At 38.4% G+C, this 10,819-nt stretch overlaps 1 protein-coding gene across 1 annotated transcript in view; it reads right to left on the bottom strand.

Annotated features, from left to right (window-relative positions):
• The window catches only part of LOC108974481, an 81,919-nt gene that overhangs the window by 10,488 nt on the left and 60,612 nt on the right, over positions 1 to 10,819 (bottom strand). The window contains exons 4-9 of the mRNA XM_018942340.1: positions 6,692 to 6,824; positions 6,290 to 6,433; positions 5,560 to 5,760; positions 4,379 to 4,447; positions 1,108 to 1,217; positions 737 to 951 (exon numbers count right to left, since the gene is read on the bottom strand). Of these exons, the coding sequence (XP_018797885.1) occupies positions 737 to 951; positions 1,108 to 1,217; positions 4,379 to 4,447; positions 5,560 to 5,760; positions 6,290 to 6,433; positions 6,692 to 6,824 (872 nt within the window). The remainder of the gene's footprint in view (positions 1 to 736; positions 952 to 1,107; positions 1,218 to 4,378; positions 4,448 to 5,559; positions 5,761 to 6,289; positions 6,434 to 6,691; positions 6,825 to 10,819) is intronic.

The raw sequence follows: 10,819 nt of genomic DNA, 5'->3' as shown, positions 1-10,819 counted from the left end.
ATAAATGAGTGCAGCTTAAATTCCGTAATTTTCCGCCTTCAACTATTCAACGTCGTTGGCATTAAGGGACATCGTGTTCCACAAATATGCAAGTAGCTAGACGTAAGAGCAAGCCTCGCTGCTCGGTATATGCGATAGATGTTGCGGGCACTTATTATCCACCGACGAGAGTGGTGACCAGCAGCGTGCCATCAAACCGGCTGCCGTCCCAAGTAAGATGTGTGGGCGTCTCTTCACACCACGAGCGCCTTCAACAATTTCGTGTTTTGCGGCGCCGAAAGTGTGACTGCATGTTCGAGCAATATTTTAAGTTTACACATCATGTCGTTAGCCATGGACCTTGGCATGCTTGGCGTACAAGCTTGTAAATCTCCTATGTACTCGTAGCACGAGTATGCGTCTCTGTAAATGTGAGAGTGTGTGTGTGTGTAAGCGCACGTGTATGACATTTTTATCCCTTTCTTTAAAGCAAAACTATTACGGCGTCGAGGAATGCAAACGCTGTTAAGCCACTTAAGACGGCGATGCCTAAGTGTTCGTCACAAACTTGTTTTTAGCGTGAGCTCGCTTGTAAGTCCATGATCTAATCGATAACATAGACAAAAAAAAAAAAAAAAGAAAAAAAAATATGTCTTCCAATACAAACATTATGAATATGTGTGTCTTGATGAGTGTGTATTTTTAGCATTACTTTTCGGACGGCTTCAGCTTCTTTGTATTGCGCACGAGTACTTACTCGATGTGAAAGTGTAATCCCAGTAATCCGTTTTGCATAAAAATGCTTTCAGATCATCAGCAGTGCGGCCAACCACAACATCGGGCGGTGCCACCAAAGTACGCACCAACAGGCACGTTCCAATGACACCGCAAATAATGCCGAGCCGCTTCAATAGTGCTGCGTCTGTGATTTTCACCGCTTTTGCTGAACGAACACGAAATATCACCGAAATGCTGTATTTTGAGGGGAAGAGACAGGTACAGAGAGACGAAAGTGTTAGTTAAGCATGTATACTAAATGTGCATATGTGTGTGTGTGTGTGTRTGCGTTGCAKGTGTTTAAAGAGCTGAGAATTTAAGTTCCATTTTGCAACCAGATATTTAACTCACCGCCACGTTTTCAGCATCAAAGCGCCATATGTCAGTGAGAATCCGATTTCGCGCAGCCATATTCGCGCCGTGCACGTGTACAGATTCGGATTGGGGTACATCACAATATTCTGTAAATAGAATGAAAATAGTTGTACTTGCATTTGTAGAACTTTATGAATGCATTTCCAATTCACTCGTTGCAATTCTGCCGATTAATCTGCCAATAAAACTACTAGGTGATTTGTGTTGGAACTTAGACTGGGTAGGTTGCATCGATATTAAAGAATACAAAAAGAGTGTCTTAACAAATAAAAAAGGTTCACTACATTTTATGCAGAAACCAATTGATAGATCGAAGCACTAATCTGCATAATTTATTTAGGGATTGTGCCATTGCTTGGACTTATCAGYCCAAGTCTATCTGTATAAAATTCGTAAGAATATATTTGCTGTAATAAAATTAATTACTTGGCAGCTATGCACTACATCAGTCCGATTTAAGCGGTTCCGATAAATGAGAAGCTGCTTTGAATGTGCAAAATTTCAGATAGATAACTCAAAAACTTAAGCTAATKTATATGGACTAAATCGAGTCAGCTCCTTACGCTGTCCATTTATGTTTATATTTTGTGTGGTCTCAGGTGTTTCTTTCTGGAAGTCAACAGCTTTATGGCAAATTTAATATATCCTGTTCAGGTTATAAAAATAAAAAAAAAAACTCCAGTATGAACACGAATTACTTGGTTCACCTGAAATACTACTGTGATCAAATTGAAAGGTGAATTTTTATTAATACTTCGGGTGTTTTTCGAATCGGTAATTTTTTCTGCAAGTTGGTAGTAGTGTGATGATGATAGATGTCACTCTATGCTAAATTCAAAATATTCAAATATTCAAATTATTTGAGATACGAGTCGTTTTGTGAGGCTCTAAAAATGAATTCTTCGACTTTTACTATGTCTAAATTTATTGAGCAAAGAAGTGTGATAATACGAGTACACATTTCATACTGCATTGGTTACTCGTGATCATATCGCCACATTTTCAATTAATATCGTGCCGCAACCACTGCATTCGCCTCATTTACCTTCGTGTAACTTCTGGCTATTTAGCAAATTGACATGACTCAATTGTGGATATAAAAACTGAATCGAAGAAGGCTCTGATGGCCATCACGACGGAGCATTTTTCCAAGTGTCATGAGTGTATTGCAGCGGGAGGGGATTACTTTGAAGGAGTGAAATGGTAGTATATACATATTAGTGGCAATGGTCTCCTGTGGGCAAAAAATGTTGTAAAAGTGGGCGTGGTCCTCTAATAAGTTTAATGTATAGCATATATCTCCTAATCTACTAAAGCTACAACAACGAAATTCATCCATTACGAATATTACAAGAACTCCTATCGATAGTGTCAAACTGGATGTGATCGGATGGACACCCCGTTCACTCTTCATATAACAGTACTGTTCAAAACTACTAAAAGCGCGATAAATCAATAACTAAATGCGCCAGAAAGGTAAAAATTTGCAGACGGGTTAGTATGACAAGGATTTTTAGGGGCCGCCACGACTACTTCCCACATAGTACAATTTTTAATTCCACTTGAATATTTTACTTTAAAGTACACAAATCAAGAAGCAATTGATATAACGGGATAAAACTTTGCCCGAACTATGCCTTTAGTGTGTGCCACCGTAAGACCAAAACTTGTTTAAATCCAACAAAAACTGCTGAAGCCTCTAGGTAATGAATATTTAGACCTCCGTAGCTATATTTGCTTTTGATTGAAAATATCGGTCAATGCATTATTATTTAATAGTATAACTGAAATTAAGGAGTAATCTTTCTCTTATGTCTATATGTCAAAATGGATTGAATCGGACCAATACTCCCTTAGCCCCATATATTAATATATAGATTTTCGAACTTTCGGAGTGACTTTGTACTACATATATCGGTCAATATGTGAGTTATCCCAATAAAGATACGAGAGCTTACCCATAACAGCGTATTTGTGTGCTGAAAATAGATAAATTTGAGCGAAAACTTGACCTAGCCCTATACAACTAATATCGGGATTTTCAAACATCCGGCAGATTTTAAACTAWGTAAWTGGTTTTACRCCTTAAATTATTTCCCTTGCTTTGATTCTTGCAAGTTGCAAGACTATAAAATGTTCGGTTGCATTCAAACTTAGCCCTTCCTTACATGCTAGATAGTACTTTTATCCGAAGCAYTGTTTTTAATTATTTTTGCATTTGCTGATTTGACCTTGCTAATAAATGATTATGACATATTCCATTGACAATATAATGGTGTCTTTTTTATATGATTAGAAAGCCGTGACTGACCGTCATTATTGCTGACAAAATTTCTGTCGGTTTAAAATTGCTGCACGGGGATCTAGGCCTGTCTAAATTTTTATGTGTTTGTGAGCACTTAATTGGTATTTTTCAAGAACCCTTTTCCCTTTATAATGTGCGGTTTTCACTACGACAAGTTCAATGACAGTCTTAGTCTAACCTAAGAGAACCATTGTCATTTTAGCTGTTCACAAATTCTTCAAATCAGCAACTCTCCTCCTAAGATGCGAATTGTATTGTTAATAAGTTGGTATGCCATAACAATTGAGTTGAAATGTTTGCTCGTTACATGGTCCGTCCCTTTGCTCTTGTTTGAAATTTTCCTCGATCTACAATAATGCAATAATAACAAAGCTTTGCCCTAAAGAATTGAGAATCACAAAAGAAATGTTTTACTAAAAGCTGCATATTTTCATCTGATTTGGCTTCAACGACCTTTTCCTTCTTTTAAGATGAGAAATGTTTTATTCTAACCACATAGTTTTACATTTCTATCTCCATTATTTAGATAGTTCTCAGTACATAAGAGGAGGGTGAAGTTTTTGGCCAATATTTTCGCCATCGCAGTTGTTAATGCTTGTTTAAGATAGCTTTATAGTAGATTATATTTATATAATATACATATATACGGATAAACAGTGTACAGCTTAGAAACCTACATCTACTACTTTCCTCTCTTACACGCTCGCTTCTGAATTTCTGGATGAACAGAAGCAATGAGACTTCCCATTTAAGTGCAATGAGATAGTGTCCATAATCTAAGGTCAGATTTAAATAATAAATTCCCTCAATACTCATTTTCCCCATACCGAAAACAAGAGATTTACCCCAACCTTTTCGGAATCTACATCTATATGGTTATAYAAGTTGGATTTGCAAAAGTACAAAGAAATTGTTTGTAAGAATTGTGTAGTATTTACTTACTGTGCAATAGATGAAGAAAGCGCCTAGGGCAATGACGCGCAGCAGAGCSGGACTGGCGGCACGAACAACCTGCAAATAAGAAGGAGAACACGAAAGTCGGTATGTGGTGTGGCTWTTGGTGTACGTTAAAATTCAATAAAAATAAATAAATCATATTTGTGAAAGCACATTGGTTTGCACAGCTCGCCCCACGCCAGCAACTACATGGCGTGTATTTATGTGTGTTGGTGCTTAGCGCAAATGTGACACCTCACTAACGATACTTTTTAACAACCTCTGCACAGCAACAGCCGGAAATCTATAAAATTTTGTGTTATTTGGTTTACGATCGTGTCTGGCGCATCCATACGCTCCAACACCGACTCATCGAACATGCGCGAATACAAAGTATGGACCGTCCTCCTGTGAGTACAAGCGAACGTGACGCTGGTCTCATATAAAAATTCAATACGGGAGCGCTGCTGCAGCGACGTATTTAGATGACAACAAGCCGCAACGCCTTAGCGGCGCCAGCGCCGGTGGATAGAAACACATAAAGTAACAGCTGGTCTTGGTTTTTTGGCGGCAGCAACATGTTTCCTTTTTGAGKCTGAGTGTGCACTTAAGAACGTAATAAAGAGCAAAGCGAGTGGAMTGGGGAATGCAAGACCGCGTGTGCCGCAAGCAGATATGACCCCTAATTCCAGTCGTAAAACCAGACTAGTCATCAAAGAGCAGAAGTGAATATGAACTCGAAGTTATAGCGGGTACACAGCTCTCGCCCGCAAATGACGCTACGTTTTCCGCCACAGACGCCGCAGACGCCACAGACGCCAAAGTTGCCACATGTCAACAGCACCCAAGGCAAGGTAATAAAAATTGTTAAATTTCATTATGAACTCACAACTGCCGCGCCACACACTCGCATTTTGCTGGTCAGTCKTCCACCGGCCGCGCCAACCAAAGCCCGGGTGGTCAAGGTTAATGTGTTCAATATTAACTTGCCGTGCTTTGTGGTTGGTGGCACGCAGCCAAGTTGGCGACTGGGTCGGCTGTCATGCTGTGTGTGGCCGGACAATATGTGTATCCTTAAACATTTATGATGGCGGCGCAAAGACTTAAAAATTTTTTATGCGCAAATAATGCTTTTGCTATTATTGTTGTGCACTTAGCATGCAAAGTGTGATGTGCGAGGTACTTACCTTCACTTGTTGATAGCGGAATGTGAACCACGCGGCCGGCGGTAGTAAACCGATGACGGTGCAAGCCAGCACCAAAATACTCGTACGCATCGGCCAATTAAGCGCTGCAATGCAAGGCGAGCCGTCCTCGCAGTAATCGCAGCCCTCCGCGCACGGCAGGCACTCGTATTCGTTGATGATGTTGTAGGTGGAGTTTCTGCCCTGCAAAGTATGTGGCAAACTCTCATAAAAATTCAATTAATTTTAAGTATTTGTATGAATTTGTGCAATATTAATTTTATATACTCATTTCTTTCGTAAACATGGCATCTCTCTCTGAAAATTATTTGTCGCATKTTTTCGCCGAGAAACCAGAAAAGTTKTACACTGTTGGARTAATGTCTCTAGTGGCAAAATGGCAAAAAGTTGTCTACCAAAACAGTACATGTTTGGTTCAATAAAATTCATTATAAATACATATAAAAAAATAAATTGAAGTTTGATTAAAAATGCGAAAAGACTTTTTCGACTACCCAATATTTATCGCACTACAACGGAGATTTTGAGATTATCTACAAATTTTCCATTTTTCACTTATTTGAAATCTTCTGAATGATTTGCACAAACATCCGTCTTCGATTAGATGAATTAAYTTTTTTGGGGCTGAACGCATTAAGAAAACTGATAAGTGTTTTGGCGATTTTCGCTGATCAAGTTACTTGCATGAAAACTCCAYAAGGACTGCACTTACCAGCATTAGCTTCTCGTACTCCTCCTCTAGCAGACTGCCGTTGAAGAACTTTTGTGAGGACATGGTGTCTGGAAAGTAATAGCCCTTGCGACAGACACATTTGTAGGAACCACGGCGAAAGCCCAGTCCTTTTAAAGCCTCACACTAAAAAGTACGAAAACAAAGAAGGTCATATGTCACGATAAATAAATGGAATGAGTAACACAGCTTTGAAAAGAAACAAAAAAAAAAAAAGGAGATAATGTGGGAAGGTCGTGCTTTTGTGCGAAATTTGTAAATTAAAATCAAAATCCAGCATTAGATGATTTTAACCGAAACTTCGCTTACTCTTGTTTCTATTTATTTACAGCTTTTCGGCAAGGAAAGTAATATTTAATTGTATTTGTATTTTATTGTACATACCATTGTTGTGCGCTGTTTGCACTTGTCGGTGCCGGCGAATATGTTGAGGGGTTGTGTGGTGCCCGGCGAGTTGCGCTGCGGACATTGATCGATATCCACACGCCTCAAGTCGATGTCGATGCCCGAAGTCCCTCTAAAGTTGTTGCAGTTGTTTTATAAAAGTTGTTCGTATTTTGTTTATTTCCATTTTAGTGGTTTGTGTATGCCAGTTTTCCCAGCGTGGTTTGTGTTTGCAGTTTCGAATTTCATGGGTTTTGCAGTTTGGTATATAGTTTTGTTTGTGAGTTTTTTTTTTTGTTGGTTTTCCCAAAAGTTTGGAACATATTGACCATTTTGTTGAGACAGAAAGAAACATGAAAATATAGAAAGAGCAAAATACACATAAATAGCTTTTAATTCAGATTTGTTTTAGTTATACTTTATGAACAAAGTTGAAGCACAGTATTCGAAAATGTTTTCTGATATTAATAGCAAATTTGTTGTGAAACCAGATAATTGAGTTTGATACTTCAGCACTCCATGATTTAAGAACGTGTTGTAATCTTAAACCATTTTAGGAATAATTGGAAACTAAATTTGGAGGAGACAGTTAAACTATGCATATGAAAAAATACCAGGTTCCACATAGGGCCTATCAACTGGTTTCATGTATTGGTATTACATTGCCGTAGTCAAGCTACTTGTGMTGCAAGGTGCTTTGGTGGTGAACCGCTGTCACAAAAATCTCATCCAATAAAAAAAATACTTAAAGGGAGCGCCAGGAACCTTCAAAATACTAAAAAACTATAAAATTTACTTAACCTACCACCAATCGACATTGCAGTGAAATGCTCTGCACCAAAATCATCTGAACGGTTGCTGGCAGTAGATGAATTCACCTCAAGGACCTTCGGACATAGATCAATAAGCTAAGAGTTTGCGGATAAAATAGAACACATTTCTTTGCGCTTTATTTATGAGGGAAGGTTTAAAGATATACAAAAAAGGGGTGGATTGTGTAGAAGCACCCAACCCTTCAATCATTCCGAGCACTTCATTAACTTTCAGGCGGAAGTATCTGCGATCAGAAAAGCGGCTGTTACGGCTGATAACACAGGAAATAACGTGGAGCAGATAAATATATACGTCGATAGTCAGGAGGCAATTAAGCCAATAATCTCGCATCGATTATATCAAAGAATGTTCTTAGAAGAAGGAAGGCAGTAATTCCAGTGGTTGGCAGAAAGCGGCTGCATTTGACTGAATTACAGGCCACAAATCAATTTCAGGAAAAGAAAAAGCTGATGAGATTGCTACAAGTGCCATTGGTTTGGCTACCGACCAGACCAGGAAATGCGGTAGTCACTAAAAACGATTCTCAGTGAAACTTCCGAAAAAASTGAGAGACAAATGAGAGCGAGATGGAATGCCTAGAGGGCATAAAGATTGCCAAGATCATATGTAAAAGCTCCGAAGGAACACAGACATGATTTTTACTTACTAGGTTGTTGTTTTGATGACAGGTCACAATACTGACAGCACAAGCGCGCCGAAGGGGCATAAGTAACGACGATAGATGCAGAAAGCATGGGAAAATAGACATAAGAGACTCGCTGGAACACCTCTTATGCTTCTGTCCAACCTTATATAGAACTTGGTTTAGACATATGAAAGCTTCGCAGTTCAGGGGACTAAATTAAGTTTGAAAATTAGATATCAAGTCCCTCTTAAAGTTCGCAAAAAGCGTTAATGACCTGTGTGACGAATACTTGAACTCAAATTAAACTGCACCTCCATCTGATATTACTGATAACCAGTAGATCTATGTATGGCGTTACAGACGGCCGGTATAAGACAACATAAATTCTTAAAAAGTGGAAAGAAAAGTGTGTCGAACAAGTCGCAAGGTCAAACTTTTTTCCTTACATTTCTCAGAAATTATTGAGAACATAGTACAGGTGCCAAAATAATTAAATGAAGAAACTGAACACTTACTATAACTAGCACTATATATAAACCTATATTTCTGCTTAAAGTATATTTAAGACAGCGTCACTAAAACAATGTAAAACTTCGTTGGCATTGGCTTACAAGTAAAATGGCAACGTCATCACCAGCGCCCATGTTATAAAATGATGATGTGACAAGATGGTAACTCTTCTTTATTTTAGCAAATTTCGGTAAAACTTTAACGAGTCATTACTTAAATGCTGTCGTAAATCCTTTACGGGCGTGTAATCCTTTGAAAAATGCAGTAATCCAATCGTCACGTCCAAATAAGACAACAAGGTCAGCGCTTTTGCTTCCACTTTGGCATTATTTTCAAGTTCGTTAATTTCGGGTTTGCAATTTTGGCAAATTAACTACATTTCCTCTGCCTCGACGCTGATCCTTACTTAGCACACTATTGCTTTTATTCAAATGGCGCAGCACAACGAGCACAATGAGGAAATAAATCAATAAAGAAACTCAACGTCAGCCACAAAGCACCAGCACGCTCGGTTTACTCCATTCAGCAACGCTGCTGTTCGTGTGTGTGTGTGTGTGTGTGTGTGTGTGTGTGTCGGCATTAGCATAAAGCCGTGTGAGGCCTCACGCGCCAAAACAGAGCAAATCTAAAAGAGATATTTCATGTTCGACAGGCCAGTGAAAGGCCAAAAATAAAAAAATRAAAGCCCACAATAAAACAAAAATACCACAGTGTCAACAAAGCGAAGGCAGCGCCAAGGCGAAGCTGGCGAAAAGCCGAAGTGGTGAAAAGGTTCATCGCAAAAAGAAARCAAATAAAACAATAAATTCCGATAGCAAAGCCTCCACAAAAAAAAAAAAAAAATGAAAGAAGAAGCTGAGGGACTGCAAATAAACAAACCATATATATTAAATAAATAAAAATAAGGGGAAATAATATCCATGARAATGTAAGAATGAATCAAGGAATGCAAACAAMGCAAGACAACAACAACAATAACAACAATGCYGAGGGTAAATAAGTCAATAGTGCCAATTTCACACGCTCTCAGTACACACACACACTCGCAGTTACTTACGTTAATGGCGCATATGAGTATTTATTCGCATAAATATCGCTGGCTGTGGAGGTGAGGTGCTCAGCCGTACACTCGCTCGAGGTTTTGTGTCTGCCAGCCCCGGTTACGTATACGCCACGTATGACACTATGTAAACAAACAAGCACCACAAGTGTCACGTCAGAAAGGCCGCTGCTCATGCCACGCTATTAATGGCAGCTGCGAACGCTTGTATGGCGTTGTGCGCACACTTTTGTTGCACACTGTTGGCAGAGGATACCTTTGTGCCGAAATAGAGCACTTTATTGTGTGAATGTACATGTAACCGTATGTGTATCAGCAGAAACTGTTTTGATTGAGTTATGTAAATGTTCACACATATTTGCAGTTTGTTTTTTTATATATATTTGCTTCACTTTTATTTATATACAATGTTGGTATATTGTCATGGCTGACAGTTAATACTGCTGTATACATTATTTTTGGTTTCATTCGATTATGTCGAAGCACTCACTGATAACGAATCAGCAGTGTTTGTTGTTTCTGCGTATATATATATGTATAATATTATATTGCACAAAGAACGGTTTACCATCCGATACATATGTGTATATATTTATCTTGAATATGAAACAATGAAAATCGTATGGGAAACCAATGTGCGTAGAAATAACATTATATTGGGTAGTCGAAAAAGACTTTTCATTTTTTTCCTATGCCATTGCAGTCATATAGTATATCTCCAGTGCTACCAATCATATTGTGTCATGCCATATGCTAAGTGAAATTTTAAGTTTCATTCGATCAAAAAAAATTAAATTCTGGGAAGTTGAAAAAAAGTTACAACTTCAAAAATAAGTGAAAATAATGAGAAACTCGCTATATTTTGAAATTTTTATATAAAAAAGGGAAGATTGCCACGCAAGCCGTTAACGAAATTTTTTAAATTTACGGAGACGATGCTGTATCATTTCGTGTAACACAATGGTTCGCTCGCTTCCGTTCGAAAATTTTCGAAATTGCCATTTACACTGATAGAATAATATCTCTGGCGGAAAATGGCAAAATGTKTTCGACCAAAATGGCACATATCTGTTTATTTATTAGTATAAATGTAAAAAAA

Source organism: Bactrocera latifrons, unplaced genomic scaffold, assembly GCF_001853355.1.
Source record: "Bactrocera latifrons isolate USDA-ARS-PBARC rearing strain unplaced genomic scaffold, ASM185335v1 scaffold_56, whole genome shotgun sequence".
Lineage (NCBI taxonomy): Eukaryota > Metazoa > Arthropoda > Insecta > Diptera > Tephritidae > Bactrocera > Bactrocera latifrons.
Note: the sequence above shows the minus strand (reverse complement) of the source record. Positions and strands in the feature narration are given on the sequence as shown.